This window comes from Choloepus didactylus, chromosome 4 (genome assembly GCF_015220235.1).
Source record: "Choloepus didactylus isolate mChoDid1 chromosome 4, mChoDid1.pri, whole genome shotgun sequence".
Taxonomy (NCBI): Eukaryota; Metazoa; Chordata; class Mammalia; order Pilosa; family Megalonychidae; genus Choloepus; species Choloepus didactylus.
The window spans coordinates 3,094,308-3,112,800 of NC_051310.1; the positions used below are offsets into that span (position 1 = coordinate 3,094,308).

Below are 18,493 nucleotides of genomic sequence, written 5' to 3' on the forward strand. Positions count from 1 at the left end.
TAGGAGCCACGTCTTTCAGTTTGCTGTTGAATTGTACTATTAAGATCACAGTGCAAATCATTTCCATAACATGCACTGGAAAGTTTTTCCCTGATGGATTGTCTTTAGAGTTTAAAGGAATCTTATCATATAGCTGCATGCACTCTGTACTAAAATGGTGAACTCTTTTAATTTACAGATCTTTGTTTGCTGATAATTTTATTTTGCAGCGGCATAAAAATTTAAGATTGTGGATTAAAAGAAACTCTATAAGGTGGAAAAGGAAAAATTTGCTCTGAAATAATATTAATTTGATTTAGAAGCATTTAAAATCTTTAGGAGACATAACAATTCGAATCAGGGCTCTGGTTCAAATATGATTTTGATATAAAGCACATGGTGAGCTTTCTGTTTGAAAACAACCCTGTGTTGCTCCACCATTACTTAGGTTTTAAAGCTATAATTAAAGGCCTTAGCCATGCCCCAGATTTTAACCCATTACCTGGGGTATCTATGGAGGCCATCACCACATTGCACCTACAGGTACCTGCTCACATTTAAATCTCAGTGTGCAACTTCCTAATGATCCCTCCTGGTTACTCGGTCGAACCTGGGGCTTTAGGATTTATTGGAAAGGAGTCGACCCAGGTTCCCTTATTCTTGTAAAAAAGGAGGCTGTACTAAAGAACCCCTCTGCCATTGGTCCCAATAAGGTCATTAACCGAAATTCACAGCCAACCACCCGCACCTCAGCTCCAACCACCCGTACCTCAGCTCGAGCCAGCCACGCCTCAGCCGCAAGCAACGCGACGCCAAAACCACCACCCAAACCTTCTCTGCCCCCCTCTCATTATTCCTCTCCCCTCCTCAGCCTTATCCAGGCAGCCTTCACCTCACTAAATGTCTCCTACCCCAATTTTACTTCCTCCTGTTGGCTCTGCCTCTCCACCACTTCCTCACTGTATGAGCCCATCGCCTCCAACTTCTCCTTTTCAGAAAGTGCAGGAGACAACCCCTCGGAGTGCAATTGGAATACCTCTACTGTCCCCCTAACTTTCCATTCAGTCTCCTATACAGGAAAGTGCATCCGCCCTCGTTCAAGTAACTCCCAATCTCACAGCCTGTGCCAGCTATTCGTCTCCCAGTAGCTCTGCCAAGTTTCTCATTCCCCACAACTCCTCCCAATGGCTCTGCTCCTCTACAGGACTTACCCCCTGTCTCAGCACGAATGTCATCAATGAATATAATGAAACTTGCCTCCTGATTGTCCTTATCCCTAGGGTCCTATACCACAGTGAGGAAGACTTCTTCCTCCGCCTGGAAACAACTGCAGTTCCTGCCAAGCTGCAAAAGCGAGAACCCATCACCGCCCTCACGGTTGCCACCCTCCTAGGTCTTGCAGGCGCTGGCACCGGGATTGCTGCATTAGCCAGTCAAAGTTCCGCCCTAACTCATCTCCGGGCTGCTGTCGACGAGGACATCCGTCACCTACAAGACGCTATTTCCCATCTTAAAAATTCTATTAATTCCCTCTCTGAGGTGGTGCTCCAAAACCGCCGAGGCCTCGATCTTCTGCTCCTCAAAGAGGGAGGCCTCTGTGCCGCCCTAGGGGAAGAGTGTTGTGTGTATGCCAATACCACAGGTCTTGCAGAGAACAGTCTAGAGAAGGTCCGGGAAGGACTGGAAAAACGTAAAAGAGATTGTGAGGCTGCCAGTTATTGGTCCAGTTTCTTCGCTCTCGTCCTCCCATATATCCTTCCCTTTCTTGGCCCCCTAATAATAATTATTCTAGCTCTTGCTTTAGGACCATACATCATTCGCAGAATCGTCCAACTTGTGAGGAAGCAGACCGGTGCTATCTTTTACCAGCAGCTCGCCACCTCTGATGACCACTGCTCCGGAGGACCAGCCAATCCTCCGCGACCCCGTCGCCATCGGTCGGCTCGACGGCCACGAGGCTTTTCTCGGTCGCAAAAGCATCGCACCGACGCCGCGCTCCGGCTTCTCTGAACTGTTGGACTTTGAACCTCCCTCCGCCTGTGACTCCTTCACCTAGCCCGCAGCAGCTAAGCCATCGACAATCGACAAAACGCCTTGTCACTGCTGAGCCCCCGACTCGCTGAACTATCGTTGATTCCCTTTACTCCTCCCTCATATTGAACAGCAGGCTCTCGACTGATCGATCCCCTTCGGGGTGGGGCACTCTGGGGCAGGGTTCGCGGCAGAGTCCATAGCCATATCCCGGATTTAGCTGATAGTTCCAGCAGTCTCAAATTTTGTCTCAGGCGAGTCTCGTAGGTGGGAGCCCGGTGACGGCCGCACGGGGCTCTGGCCATTGCACAGAGACGCCTAGTGACGCCTTTGACGCTGGATGCCACTCTCCTGTCCCAACTATCACTACCCAGTTACAAGGCAAAGTCCGGTAGGGAGAGTCACGTCGTTTCCAGCTCACGGGCTCTCCGGTCTCTATATGAGGTAAGCATTCTGGTCGGTGCCAGAGGTTCTGCCGTGAAATGGCAGGGGCCTAGTCCAGACTCCCCAAAGCACCAAAACATGTAGTGGGTCACTCAAGCCCACGGGAGTACACTCATCAATGGAGACACTGGGTGAAATATATAAAAAAGGGGGAGATGTGGAGAGCCGCTTCCCGGGTTAGGGCCTGTTGGGCACGCCGCGACCTGCTCTGGAGTTACCCCCGCCCATCGAGTGAGCCAAGATGGCGCCTGCATCCCGTTTCCGCATATGACGCTTAGGGCGGCGGTTGCCTGCTAGCCTATTGTAAACGCTTACGTAGTGCCTGCACATTGGTTGTAACTATCGTATATAAGAAAGTGCCCGCGCTAGCCTCGGAGAGACAGCCCACAGGGAGCCGTGCCTGACGGCCGCATAGAGGTTGTTCTCCCACGGGGTGTAAGGCCTCGCGTGGAATATGTAACAGAGAAAGTTTTCTTCCTGGCTCCAGTAAAAGGCTTGCATTTACTACCGCTGTGTGCCTCAAGTGTTGGTTTGTCTGTGTCTCTCCCTCTTTCCCTCTGTTCTCCTCGCCGGCCGGGGACAGGGCGTGTGGGACCGAGCGAGAGGGCGCCGGACAGGCCCCCACTCCCGGCAGCGGGACCCCCAAGGGAGCGCACTCACGGCAGCACCAGCGTGTTCTCAGGGAACCCCCAAGTCCGGGCCTGCTCCTCGTCGTGGAACATGGGCAGTGTCCCCAGGATGGCAGCCAGGCCCCTCCCAGGCACCAGCACTGCGGGCAGAGTACGGGGGCATGGGGATCAGGCCCGCTGTCCCCACCCCTCCTCACAGCCCCCAGCCCAGAGCCACTGCGAGCCCTCCTCTCTCCACTGCAGCCCTAGGGGCCTCGCCCTTTGCACTTGTATCAGTTTCCCACACTGCGTAACAAAGCGCCTCGAACTCACCGGTTAAAACCACCCATTCTAGAGCAACTAGTAAATGGCCAGGAACAATTAGTAAACAGTCTGGAATAACTGCTGGGGGACATCTGTGACTGCTCACACATCATTCACCAGTCAGAAATGGGTGGAACGGCTGAGATCGCAGCATAAAAACTGTAAATTAAAACCGCAGACCGGCACCCCTACCCCCGGCATGGCAGGCCAAGCTGCAAAACTTTGCTGTGGGAAAAAGCAGCAGTCCCTGCCAGGAGCAAGGAAAAGTAGCTCAACCAATTTGGACTACTGAATACAACCTACAAGCACAGATAAGCCCTGAGCAAACAAGAATCTGTGGTTCCTCCCGGCAGAGGGGAGGCAGGGCTGAAGGAAAAAAAAATACACACACACACGCACAACTAAATAAAAACAGAGGCTTTTGGAGACAGCTGAGCTCAGAATACTGGAAAACAGCTGTGTCCCTAAAAAGGGAGCACAGAGAACTAGGTTCAAACTCTGGTCTAACGGCCAAACTGAGGGGCTGAGGACTGGCTTTGGAAAGGGGCTTTCACTCTTTTTCCATTTTTTTTCTCTCATCCTAAGCAGCTCATTGGAGAAAGCCTCAGGCATTTTCAATTGCTGACCCAGGCAAAGGTGGAGTTAAGAGTCAGAGAGACAAAGGAGGAATTCAAGTGTAGAGGAGAACTCCCTGGGGGGGTGCTGTATCTTCCCTAAGAAAAGGGGGGTAGGACCCAGCTTGGGTGACAGCCCTCCCTCAGGAAACTCGGACCCCAGGGACTGGGGGAAAACAAACAAACCAGAAAGTTTGTCCTTGGCCAGGACAGGGTCCACTGAGAATTAGTGAGAATTAGCACCTCTTTACACCTCTTTATACCAGTGGGGAGCTGCAGGCTAACAAGCACCAATTGCTGGGCTGGATAGGAAAAGCACAGAGTCTAGAGGCCTCACAGGAAGGTCTGACTGCGGTCGTCGTTGACTTGTCTATTGGGGGGGAGTGGCGGCCGGTTGCTAAATCCTAGGCTCTCAGGATTGCTTGGAGGGTACCGGCGGCGGGGGCTCTTTCCCGGAGGCGAAGGCGAGGCGGGGGACTGGGCCCGGTCCCCGGCGTAGGCGTGCAAAGTATGGAGGGCGGCGAGAAAGGAACAGGCGGGACACGGTTCTTTTAGGGTGAAGAAGCCAAGAGAGTTTATTAGGGGAGAGTACAAGCTTATATCGGGCGGTTTAGAGGGCGGGGTAGCTGTAGGGGTTAAAGGCTTGGATTGGTTCTGAGAGGGCGTGAAGGTTGATTGAAAAGGTGCGGGAGTTGCTCCGGTAACGAAGAGGGTGGAGGGTACGGGTAAGGCACGGGGGTGGGGTATTTCTCCGGCAAGCCCTCCCCAACGATTGTACTTTGGGGTGAGGAAATGGGGCCTGCCTCCGGCCTCACTTTCTCAGGCCTGGGGGGCTGTGGAGGGTGCTGTCGCCCGTGCCCACCACCCTCCCCAGGGGCTGATCAGGTCCCCCAGCCCAGGCCCACCAAGTCGAAGCACGTAATCAGTGTCCCGCATTTCCCCCTTCTGTTTTAATTAAAGGAAGAAGCTTACCGGAGAGGTCCACCAAGGGATGAGGGAAGGGGAGGCCGGGGAGGGGAAAAGGGGTTGACGGTGGCTCAGAGAGGCTGGAGCTCGGCGTTGGTGTGGCGCCCGGGCGCTCGAGAGGGGCCTCGCTGCTTGCGGGATGGACGAGGGTGGCGGCGCTGCGGAGGGTCAGCTTTTTCAGTGGAGGCAAGTCGTTGATACTGGACTTGCACAAATGATGAAAAGACAGCATCGGCTTGGTTCTTAGCAAGTTGGACAATTTTGCGGATAATGCAGGGCCCTAGGGTGAGAGCTAGAATAATCATTAGTAGGGGGCCGAGGAGAGGGAGGAGGTAAGGGAGGAGGGGGGTAAAGATGTGGGACCAATAGCTGGTGGCTTCACGGTCTCTTTTGCGTTGTTCCAGTCCCTCTTGGACCTTCTTTAGGCTGTTCTCGGCGAGACCCGTGGAATTGGCATATACACAGCACTCTTCTCTTAGGGCGGCGCAAAGGCCTCCTTCTTTGAGGAGGAGAAGGTCAAGACCTCGGCGGTTTTGGAGCACTACCTCAGAGAGGGAATTGACAGAATTTTTAAGATGGGAAATAGCGTCTTGTAGGTGACGAATGTCCTCGTCAACAGCCGCCCAGAGGTGAGTTAGGGCGGAGCCTTGACTGGCTAATGCAGCGATTCCGGTGCCAGCGCCTGCAAGACCTAGGAGGGAGGCAATCGTGAGGGCGGTGATGGGTTCTCGCTTTTGCAGGGGGGCAGAAGCTGCAGTTCTTTCTAGGCGGAGGAAGAAGTCTTCCTCGCTGTGGTATAGGACCCTAGGGATGAGGACAATTAGGAGGCAAGTTTCATTAGTTGTATTGAGGGTTTGCACGTTAAGGCAGGGGGTAAGTCCTGTAGAGGAGCAGAGCCATTGGGAGGAGTTATGAGGGATGAGAAATTTTGCAGAGCTGCTGGGAGATGAGTAGTCGGCGCAAGCTGTGAGGTTGGGAGAGTTACTTGAGCGAGGGCGGACGCACTTTCCTGTAAAGGAGACTGAATGAAAGGTTAGGGGGACGGCAGAGGTATTCCAATTGCATTTCGAGGGGCTGTCCTCTGTGTTTTCTGAAAAGGAGAGGTTGGAAGCAACTGGCTCATACGGGGGGAGGAAGTGGAGAGGCAAAGCCAACAAGAGGAGGTAAGATTGGGGTTGGAGGAATTCACTGAGGTGAAGGCCGCTTGGATAAGGTCAAGGATGGGAGAGGAGTAACGAGAGGGTGGCAGAAAAGGTTGGGGTGGTGGGGTTGGCGATGCACTGTTTGCAGCTGAGGTACGGCTTCCGGTCGCGCTGCTTGTACCTGAGGTGCGGCTGGAGGGCTGCGGCCTAGGGGGGTTGAGAACTTGGTTGGGACCTATGCCAGAGGGTGGTTTTACTGCAGTATTTTGGCATGGTTGGCTTGCAGCCTCCTTTTTTACAAGAATAAGGGAACCTGGGTCGACTCCTTTCAAATAAATTCTGAAGCCCCAGGTTCGACCGAGTAACCAGGAGGGATCAGTAGGGAGCTGCACACTGAGATTTAAATGTGAGCAGGTACCTGTAGGTGCAATGTGGTGATGGCCTCCATAGATACCCCAGGTAATGGGTTCTTCAGGTGGTTTGCAGTTAAAGGGGGCCCATCTTAAAGTTAGGTAAAGATCAGTGGCGTAAGGCTTCCAAGCAGTGGCTAATGTTTCACACCCCCAATATGCACAGTAATATTGGTTGGGAGCATTGCAGTACTGTTTTCCGGGGTTTGAGGATGGGCACATGTAATATTGAGCTTGATTAAGAGCACTAAGGGAGCCAACGGCGTGTGGGCCGGGAAATAGATCAGAGGCATAAAACACAAAAGAGGGGCGTCCTGCAGTGACATTGCAAAGAATTATTTTGGAATCTTCCCAACGTGCCAGGGTCCATTTCCAAGGCTGGTGGGGGGAGTGGGGCTGGTAGATAGCCTGGGTAGAAGAGGCGAGGGCCAGCATGATCGTTAGAAGGGAAGCAATGCTTGGGTGGGGGTTATGGAGGTGCAGGGGGCTGGCTTTTGCCCGTCTATAGAGGCGTATAATCTCTCTGATTTCTTGTTTCTCCGGGGTTTCACTCGGACTGGGGTCCAGGCTCAGGCGCACTGTTATCATTTGGTGCACCAGGCTGCGGAGACGACGGCATTCTCGTCTCGTCAGACGCGTGGCTGCTGGTGGCGGGTCGGATTGCTCTTCCTGGGATCCAGATTGGCTGTGCTGCATCATCTGGGAAAACACAAGCAAACCCGCGCCCCTGGGCGAGGAGTGGGGAGGGACCCTTCCAGGCATTATTCTCTGGGTCCTTCCAGTAAACCATCGGGCCCTGGGTGGGCCTATACGAGGGCCGCCAATGTTTATGTAGGGGCGAAAGTCCTTCTTTATTGAATGTGAGTAGATTAAGGTGAATGAGGGCTGCTATGATAAGGTCCCCTGGAGTTGCCTGGGGGAGCATTGCCCTCTCTTTTTCAACTTGTGTTTTTAAGCGGCGATGGACTGCTTCCACAATGGCTTGCCCCTGTGGATTATAAGGGATGCCGAAATGATGGGTGATGTTATATAACTGAAGAAAGGCTGCAAAGGAGGCACTGCGATAGGCAGGCCCATTGTCCGTTTTTAAGTCCCAGGGGACTCCCATGAAGAGAATTCCTTGTCTTAGGGCCTTGATACAGTGTTTGGCCGTTTCCCCGGCAAGGGGGACTGCATAACACATGGCTGAGAAGGTGTCAATCATTACATGTACATACTTGAGGCGCCCAAAGGACGGAACGTGAGTTACATCCATTTGCCATCTAGAATTGGGTTTTAGGCCTCGTGGGTTGACTCCCTGAGGTTGCAGGGGGCCAAGCGGCGCAAAGGGCGCACAAGTTGCACAATTGCGGACAAGATGTTTACAGGTATCTAGGGGGAGGCCACATAAATGATGCAACGACGTAGCCGAAAAGTGAAACCTGGAATGCAATAACTTGGCCTGGTTAACAGCGTCCCCCGGAGGGGCCGCTGTGTGGGTCAGCATAGCTTGCGTATTTTGAGCTGAGACCGCTTGGTCTACTATACTGTTGCCATTAGCCAGGGGCCCCGGAAGGCCTGAATGACTACGAATGTGGCTAACGAACCAAGGATCCTGTCGATGCTCCAGGATGCTTCTGAGGGTAGAAAGTGTTTTATCGATGGCCGAGTCCCCAGGGAAAAAGGTGGAAAACGCGAGGACTCGGCAGACCTGATAAGTGTAGAGGCTGTCAGTGAAAATGTTTACTGGGTGGTTACAGTGGGCGTTTAGCGCGTATGACACTGCCAGAATTTCCCCCACTTGGACTGAATGAAGGTTGACATAACTGAATAGGCGGGGTTCCGGGTGGTCCTGTGAATAAGAGAGGAAGGCGAAACGGGTTTTGGAGGCGTCAGTGAAGACAGTAGTGGCACCCGGGATGGGTGCAGAGGAGGGGAAAGGGTGGAAGGGGCTGCGGAAGGGAAGCTTGGCGAGTCCCTGTAACAGCCGATGGCTAGGATAATGACAGCTGAATTCCCCATGAAATCCTTCTAAGAGGATTTGCATGTCTGGGTTATCACGTATAAGCAGGCGGGTTTGGCCTGCGTCTAGGGGCCAAACAATTTTTTCTGGCGGCTCTCCGAATACATGAACAGCCAGGGTGACTAGATCTGAAGCTAGGCTGATCCAGAGCCGCACTGCGGGGCAAATTTTTCTAAGCCGGCTTTTAGCAGGGTGCACCCAAAGTAGAGGGCCTTCCTGCCACAGGCAGCCCATGGGTGTGCCGGGCGTAGGAAGGATGAGTGCTATAAGATTGCCCTCTTTAGTGCTGAACCTGTTGAGACAGCAGGCGGCGAGTGCCTTGTTAATTGCGGCAATGGCTTCCTTTGCCTCCTGGGTGAGCTTAATGCGCCGGGAGATTGCTAGCGGCGGGGCTTCAGGGACACTCAGCAGCATAAAGAGTGGTTGGAGCTGCGCGGTGGTGATCGGCAACGCAGAGCGGAGCCAATTGATCTGACCGCAGAGCTGTTGAAGCTCAGTGATAGTGACCCGATCCGGTATGTCCAGCTGGGGAGCGGACGGGGCAATGGTTTTATCAATACTAAACCCTAAGAAGGCTAATGGTGGCACAATTTGAACTTTATCGGGCTGAACCGTAAGGCCGAGGTCAGCTAAATTAGCGGTGAGGTCTTTGAGGATTAGAGGAAGCGCCTCGGCGTCCTCAGAGGCCACCAAGATGTCATCCATGTAATGGATGAGCATGGCCTGCTTTCGCAGGGGGGCCACTGCGTGATTAACATACATTTGGCAGATGGCCGGACTGTTACGCATCCCTTGAGGGAGGACTTTCCATTGGTACCTGCTAGCCGCGCCCGCGTGATTGGGGACGGGGACTGTAAAGGCAAAGCGAGGGCGGTCTCGCTCATGTAGCGGGATGGAAAAGAAACAGTCTTTGATGTCAATGGTGGCTACATGATAGTGGGCTGGGATGGCTACTGGATGGGGGAGGCCAGGCTGTGGGGAACCCATGGGAAGAATATGCTTATTGATTTCCCGCAGATCATTGAGGAGCCTAAATTTCCCTGTGGCTTTTTTATGAATAACAAACACTGGCGAATTATAGGGACTAGTAGAAGGTTCTATGTGGCCAGCGTCCAATTGTTCTTGGACAAGGGCTTGGAGTGCTACTAATCTATGCGTGGGAAGGGGCCATTGCTCCACCCATATAGGTTCCTCAGTATCCCACTGCAGGGGAACGGGCGCTGGAGGTGTTAAACGAGCAGTGGCGCACATTATTGGGGGGGGCTGCGTGGTGAGCACTGCCCCAGAGGCGGCGAGGATGTCACGGCCCCATAAAATTTGGTCTATGGTGTGTAGAAATAACGGGCGGAAGGTGCCTGAGTGGCCCTCTTCATCCTCCCACTTAATGGGCCCTATGGCCTGAAGAGAGGTGGAGGTACCAGTGGCTCCCACTACTGAGGGACCATCGAGAACCATGCACATGGTGGCATACTGAGCGGGCATGCAAGAGACTTCTGCCCCTGAATCGAGCGTGCCCGTGTACCATTGCCCCTCTATTCTTAATTTACGAGTAGGCTTTTCCGGAGTGATAGGGACTGTCCAGAGAAGCGTTTTATTGCCGGTGAGGTGATGAGTTTTATTAGAACCGGCTGGCACGTTGCCTCTTAGGGGCGGGGCTGAGGCTTGCCCCGCTTGGAGTTTAAAGCTTGCTCAGTGCCTTGGCGCTGACTGCCGTCAGGGCACCAGGGATAGCAGAGGTTTTTTAAGCTATCCTTGCTAAGATCTCTGGGGCTGCTCTTGCAATCGCGCGCCCAGTGATAGCCACGCTGGCAGCGTGGGCAGGGAGTGGGAGGGGGCACCCATTGCGCTGCCTGAAAGGCGGGCGGTTGATTTCTGCATTGGGGCACTCCCGGGCAAAATGACCGCTCTGCCCGCACTTAAAACAACCTGTGGTGGCGGCTAAGGCGGCAGTGACAGCGCCAGAGACAGCCTGGGCTAGGGACGCGGCAGCTGGGTCAAAGGCGCTGCAGGCGAGAACCCAGTCATCTATACTTTTTTCCTGCAAGGGGAGAATGGCTTGCTTACAGGGGGGGTTAGCCCCTTCTAGAATGAGTTCCCGGGTGAGAGCTAGCTGGGCTTGGGGGTTGCTAACTTTTCTAGTGCAGGTTTCTTCGACCCTGGATACGAAGGTGGCGAAAGGTTTGTTTGGCTCCTGGAGGAGCTTGGTAAAGTTGTCAGGTCGACGGGCAGAGCAGTTGGCAAACGCGCGTAAGGCGATGCCTCTGAGGATAGTCCAGAAGGTGGCAGGGACATTAATATAAGCAGACGCATTTAGAAACGCTCCCGTGCCTAGATAGGCTTCGGGGTGATGATAGACTCCAGTGGCTGCGTCTTGCTCACTTTGCTTAGCTGCTTCCGCCTGGAAGTGAGCACGCCAATCAACAAATTGGCCGGGGTTAAGAATGGAACGGGCAAGCGAGGCCCAGTCTTGGGGGAGGCAAAAGTCTATGGCGAGATCTTGCAGTATTTGGGAAGCGTATGGGCTACCTAACCCGTCCTCCTTGACGGCCCTGCGAAGCTGCTTGATAGTATCTGAGTCAATGGGATACCAGTCGTACGGTTTCTGTGGTGTGGGGGTAAGGTTAAGAGGAAAGCAGCGAAAAGCACGAGAGAAAGGAGGACGCGCTTGCAGAGGGCTTGGCGCGGGAGTGGGGGTAGGGGGAGCGTTGCCCCAAGGGTTGCCTTGAGGTGTAGAAGGCAGCCAGGGGTTGTTAGTCGGCAGGGTGGGAGGAGCGGCGGCAGCTGCCGGCAGCGGCTCCGAGGGGGAGCTTGACGGAGGGGGAGGCGGAAGTGGGAGGCCCCAAGCGTCGCAAGACGGCGGCGCGGTGGGAGTGGCTAAGGCATAAGATGGTGGACTAGCTCCGCCCTGTGAAAGGGCGGGGCCCAAGGCATAAGATGGCGGACTAACTCCGCCCTGTGAAAGGGCGGGGTAAAGCGCATGTGGTTTCCGGCCCGGCTTAGGGCTGACGTCATCGCCGGAGCATTTCCTCCCCTCAGTGGAAGAAGAAGGAGGAAGTTCGCCATTTTGGAGAGGCTTAGTATTGCTTTGTTTTTGGGGGGCGACTTCGAGCGCGTTGTTAATTTGCTCGACTAAGGATTCAGTGTCCGAATCGTGGTCTACATTAGTATCGCTGTCTGAATCTGTTGACTGGGTTGATAGGGCCTCCTTGGATTTAATGGGGCCTCGATCAGGGGGGAGGGAGCCTTGAAGGCAGGAGCGGACGGTTATTAAGGTGGGGAGCAAGCCGGGAGGGAAGCACTTGCTCTCATGTTCCATGGCGCTGGTGACCCGATCAATAAGGCGATCATAAGTGACGGGGTCCCAAAGGTGGCAAGTGGTGAGCCATGGGTTAAAGGGCAGCAGGAGGTCCCAGTATACTTGCAGCTGCCGGACAGATACCTTACAGCGATGTGTGTCTAGGAGACCAGCCAGAGCACGAACTTGGGGTGCTTGGCGTGCAGATAGACGATTACCCATAGAGGAGGGAGAAAAGAAAAAAAGAGGGGGGTTGATTATTGAGTAAAGAAAATGAGGTAAACCGTGGTCGCGAGGCCGAAGGAGACGGCAAGAATAGAAGGCAGGAGCCTCTAGTAGCGAGAGCAGTTTGGGGGGGCGGTCACAAAGAGGCACACCGCGTGAAACAAAGAAACAAAGACACAAAGGACCACAGCAAAGTAATGGAGGGGAAGAGGGAAAGCTACTGGAGGAAGAGTGTTAGGAGGAATGGGGGGACATAGGAAGAGAAGACGAAAGGTAGTCGGGGGTAAGAGTTAGGTTAACGCGGGAAAGGAAGAGCGGCCCGGGCGCGGAGCGGCGTGGGAGAGGCGGCTCCGGACGTGGAGCGGCGAGGGAGAGGCGGCTCCGCGGGGCGGCGAGGGAGAGGTGGCCCTTACCTTGCAGGCGAGGAGAAGGGGAGTTGGAGAGGCGTCCGGGCGAGCGGGTGGTTTCACTGGACCGCTGTGCGGAGAGGACTTTTAATTCCAGGGTCGTGGGTTCGTGCCCCACGTTGGGCGCCAGTTGCAGTCGTCGTTGACTTGTCTATTGGGGGGGAGTGGCGGCCGGTTGCTAAATCCTAGGCTCTCAGGATTGCTTGGAGGGTACCGGCGGCGGGGGCTCTTTCCCGGAGGCGAAGGCGAGGCGGGGGACTGGGCCCGGTCCCCGGCGTAGGCGTGCAAAGTATGGAGGGCGGCGAGAAAGGAACAAGCGGGACACGGTTCTTTTAGGGTGAGGAAGCCAAGAGAGTTTATTAGGGGAGAGTACAAGCTTATATCGGGCGGTTTAGAGGGCGGGGTAGCTGTAGGGGTTAAAGGCTTGGATTGGTTCTGAGAGGGCGTGAAGGTTGATTGAAAAGGTGCGGGAGTTGCTCCGGTAACGAAGAGGGTGGAGGGTACGGGTAAGGCACGGGGGTGGGGTATTTCTCCGGCAAGCCCTCCCCAACGATTGTACTTTGGGGTGAGGAAATGGGGCCTGCCTCCGGCCTCACTTTCTCAGGCCTGGGGGGCTGTGGAGGGCGCTGTCGCCCGTGCCCACCACCCTCCCCAGGGGCTGATCAGGTCCCCCAGCCCAGGCCCGCCAAGTCGAAGCACGTAATCAGTGTCCCGCATCTGACAATCTGCTGGGTCTCACCCTCAGGGAAACCTGATACTGATTACACCTTCCTCCTGAGACCTGGGCCCATCTAGTCAGGGAAAATCTGATTGGGGAAATCAAGGAAACCAGATGCTGAGACAATGAAAGACTTCAAGTCTCCTTAGGAAAAACGAAGATATGGCCCAGTCAAAGGAACAACCTTACTCTTCAACTGAGATACAGGAATTGAAACAACATTATCAATCAAACAAGTCTCCTAAATCAATTCAAAAATCAAATTAATGAGTGGAGGGAAGATATAGCAAAACAGACAAAGCATATAAAGAAGACATTGGGTGAACATAAGGAAGAAATTAAAAATGTGAAAAAACAATTGGCAGAACTTATGGGAATAAAAGGCACAATACAAGAGATAAAAAACACAGTGGAGACACGAAACAGCAGATTTGAAGAGGGAGAAGAAAGGATTCATGAACTGGAAGACAGGACATCGGAAATTCTACACACAAAAGAGCAGATGGCGAAAAGAATGGAAAAATATGAGCAAGGTCTCAGGGAACTGAATGACAACATGAAGCACATGAATGTACATGTCATGGGTGTCCCAGAAGGAGAAGGGAAAAGGTCATGTGCTGGTTTGTATCTATTATGTCCCCCAGAAAAAGCCATATTCTTTAATGCAATCTTGTGGGGGCAGATGTATTAGTGTTGATTAGACTGGATTTCTTTGAATGTTTCCATGGAGATGTGACTCAATCAATTGTGAGTGAAATGTTTGGATAATTTCCATGGAGGTATTACCCCACCCATTCAGGGTAGATGTTAACTGGATCACTGGAGTACTTTAAAAAGAGCCACACAGGCCCAGACACAAAGCAGCTGTGAGTGACATCTTGGAGAGCAACTAAGAGTGACATTATGGAGAAGCTGCAGCTGAGACAGACATTTTGATGATGGTTGTTGGAAGTTGACGCAGACATTCTGGAGAATGCCATTTTGAAACATGATCTAGGAGCAAGCAGATGCCAGCCATGTGTCTTCCCAGCTAACAAAGGTTTTCTGGATGCCAGTGGCATTTCTCCAGTGGAGGTACCTGTTGTTAATGCCTTACCTTGGATGCTTTATGGCCTTAAAACTGTAACTTTGTAACCAAATGAACCCCTTGTATAAAAGGCAGTCCATTTCTGGTATTTTGCATAATGGGCAGTGTGATGCTTGGGTTCATGTGTCAACTTGGCTAGGTGACCCAGCTGTCTGGTCAAGCGGGCACTGGCCTGACAATTGCTGTGAGGATATTTGAGGCTGGTTAATAAACCAACAGGCTAGTTTGTTGGATCATCAGTCAATTGACTGCGACTGACTGATGACTCATCAAGGGGCGTGCCTTCCACAATGAGAGAATGCAATTGGCTGGATTTGGTCCGGGTGATCAGTTGAAGGCTTATAATCCGGACGGTTAGAGAACCTTCACTTCTTCGGCTGCCCATTGAAGCATTTCCTGGGGAGCTCGTCGAAGTTGCCGGTTCGTTTCCTGAGGAGTTCATCAGACATCTTCCTTGGAGTTGACAGTGTTGACGGCTCTGCAGAATTTGGACTCATGCATACCCACAGTTGCGTGAGTCACTTTTACAATTTGATAATCAGAGACATCTCTCATTGATTCTGTTTCCCTTAGAGAACCCTAACTAATACAGGCAGCATTAGCAAACCAGACATTGGCAGAAACAATAATGGAGGAAATAATCATTGAAAATTTCCCATCTCTTATGGAAGACATAAAATTACAGATCCAAGAAGCACAGCATGCCCCAAACAGATTAGATCCAAATAGATCTATGCCAAGACACTTAATAATCAGATTATCAAATGTCAAAGACAAAGAGAGAATTCTGAAAGCAGCAAGAGAAAAGCGATCCATCACATCCAAGGGAAGCTTGATAAGACTATGTGCAGATTTCTTAGCAGAAACCATGGAGGCAAGAAGGCAGTGGTGTGATATATTTAAGATACCGAAAGAGAGGAACTACTAACCAAGAATTTTACATCTGGCAAAGCTGTCCTTCAAAAATGAATGAGAGTTTAAAATATTCTCAGACAGACACTGAGAGAATTTGTGAACAAGAGACCTGCTTACAGGAAATACTAAAGGGAGCACTACAGACAGACAGGAAAAGACAGGAGAGAGAGGTTTGGAGCACAATATTGAGTGAAGGTAACACAATAACGTAAGAACACTGAACAAAGACGACTGTGAGTAAGGTGGAGGGAGGAAGGTTAAGGGGCAAGTAGGATGACAGGGGGAAGGACAGAAGATAAAGACTAGATCTGTATAACTTAGTGAAACCTAGAGTGCTCAATGATTGTGATTAAATGTACAAATGTGTTTTTACATGAGGGAGAACAAATGACTGTCAACTCTGCAAGGTGTTAAAAATGGGGTGGTACTGGAGAAAAAAAATGCCATCAATGCAAACTAGAGTTTATAGATAACAGCCAGATTATAATATGTTTCCACTAATTGTAACAAAGGCAACATACCAAAGCTAAATGTCTGTAAGAGGGGGATATAAGGGAGGGGTATGGGGCTTCTTGGTTTTGGTGTGTTGTCTGACTTTTTTATTGTATTTTATTTTTATTTTATTTTTTCTTTCGTTGCTTTTTAGTTGTCATTTTTTCTTTTCTCTTTTTACTTTTTTCACCTCTTCCTCTTTCTTTGTGGAAGAAATGGAAATGTCCTTATATAGATAGTGTTGGTGAATGCATAACTATGTTATATGGGGAACCACTGACTGTTTACTTACGATGGAATGTATGGTATGTGAATAAAACTGTCTAAAAAACAAACAGGGATACAAGTGCTGGAGAAAATGTGGAGAAAGGAATGTACCTAATCACTGTGGGTGGGGAAGTAAAATGGTGCAGCCCATCTGGAGGGCAGGGTGGTGGTTCCACAGGAAGGAACTAAGCATGGGGTTGCCATAAGGTCCTGCAACTCGGTTATTGGGTATATACTTGGAAGAACTGAAAAGAGGGACATGAATGGACATTTGCACAGTGGGGTTTATGGTGTCAGTATTCATGATTTGCAGTGGATTGAGGTGGCCTAAGGGTATATCATCTGATGAACAGAATGGTGAACTGTAGTGCATGCATACAATGGAATATTGAGCTACTACAAGGAGTGCAGTTATGCGGTGAATGGACACTGAGGACAGTATGTGTGCTGGTTTGAATGTATTATGTCCCCCAGAAAAAGCCATATTCTTTGATGCAATCTTGTGGGGCAGACATAATAGTGGGGATTAAGTTGAAATGTTTGGATTAGGTTGTTTGCATGGAGATGCGCCCCACCCAACTGTAGAAGATAACTGATGGGATATTTCCATGGAGGCGTGGCCCCACCCACTGAGGGTGGGCCTTGATCAGTGGAGCCATATAAACGTGCTGACTCAGGGATGGAACTCAGTGCAGCTGTGAGTGATGTTTTGAAGAGGAGCAAGCTTGCTAGAGAGGAACGTCCTGGGAGAAAGCCATTTTGAAACCAGAACTTTGGAGCAGACACCAGCCACGTGCCTTCCCAGCTAACAGAGGTTTTCCAGATGCCATCGGCCATCCTCCAGTGAAGGTACCCAGTTACTGATGTGTTACCATGGACACTTTATGGCCTTAAGACTGTAACTGTGTAGCCAAATAAATCCCCTTTTTATAAAAGCCAATCCATCTCTGGTGTTTTGCATTCTGCAGCATTAGCAAACTAGAACAGTATGTTTAGTGAAATAAACCAGAAATGAAAAGAAAAATAATGCCTCACTAATATTGACTAACTATAATGTGCAAGCTCTGAGAATTGAGTCTGAGAGCACAGGTTATCAGGGGTAGACTTATTGTAAATGTTCCTAGATTGTAAGCTCTTACAGCAGTCACATCTATTCATGAGCTGTAATGGTTATCTCTAAACACTGAGATGCTGAGCTCTTTGTGTATAACCTGGTCAGTCCCTGGAACTTTGGGTATCTGTGTGACATCTGAGACTCAGAGCCAGAGTCTGGCAGCTATGAACACCAGCATTACCCCTTGAAGCAAATGTTAAGAGTCTGAAAAAAAGAGACCAGACTTCATTTAGAGAAATGAACGAAATGGACTTGGTTAGGGCTAAAGTAAATCAGAATAAAGGGTAAAGGACGATATCGATGGCATTTTTGAAGCTTCAGCTTCTGTGTGGGACCAAAGGAAGAGATGTTTATTAGGTGGAAGATCTATATTTTTGATAACACATTATCTATTTTGACTTGCATGGTCAGTTTATGCAAACAACATAATTACATGGAACACTGATTGGGGAGTGAGGTCTGGTTGGTTTGTGCAGGTTAGTGTGAAGCCCCAATACACCCCAGAACAATTCTGGCAGAGAATGAAGATGTATTTGCAAAGCCCCCTTGAGGGACTGGGGGAAACTCTGGAAATACTGTATTTCCCCACCTGGGGAATTAATGATGTTCTCACACGCATTGGAGGCTACCAAATTAGAAGACTGAGCCTGGGGCTTGCCCTTGTGAAATTTGTTGCTGCAAAGGAGAGGCTAAGCCTACTTAAAATGGTGCCTAAGAGTCACCCAGAGAATCTCTTTTGTTGCTCAGATGTGGCCTCTCTCTCGAAGCCAACCCTGCAAATAAACTCACTGCCCTCCCCCCTTACGTGGGACATGACTCCCAGGGATGAGCCTGGACCTGGCATCATAGGATTGAGAAAATCTTCTTGACCAAAAGACAGAAGTGAAATTAAACAAAATAAAGTTTCAATGGCTGAGAGATTTCAAATGGAATCAAGAGGTCACTCTGGAGGTTATTCTTACGCACCATATAGATATTCCTTTTTAGTCTTTAATGTCTTGGAATAGCTAGAAGGAAATACCTGAAACTGTTGAACTGCAACCCAGTAGCCTTCATTCTTGAAAATGACTGTGTAACTATATAGCTTATACTGTGTGACCACGTGATTTTGAAAACTTTGTGGCTTCCACTCCCTTTATACAGTGTATAGACAGATGAACAGAAAAATGAGGGCAAAAAGTTAATGAATAATAGGGAGGGAGTGGGGGATGGGATGTTTTGGGTGTTCTTTTCCATTTTAACTTTTATTCTTATTCTTTTTGTGTGTGGTAATGAAAATGTTCAAAAATTGAACGTGGTGATGAATGCACAACTATATAATGGTGCTGTGAACAACTACACTGGGGCTGACTGTATGGTATGTGAATATATCTCAGTACAATTGAATTTAAAAAAAATTCCACCCACACATCATCTCACAGTTCCGTGGGTCCAGGCCCCTCACGGCCAGGCC

General features: G+C 50.8%; 1 protein-coding gene across 1 annotated transcript in view; it reads right to left on the bottom strand.

Moving 5' to 3' along the window:
• Positions 1-18,493, bottom strand: part of ASPG (asparaginase) — a 38,746-nt gene that overhangs the window by 15,261 nt on the left and 4,992 nt on the right. The window contains 1 exon segment of the mRNA XM_037835001.1: positions 3,111-3,223. Within this exon segment, the coding sequence (XP_037690929.1) occupies positions 3,111-3,223 (113 nt within the window).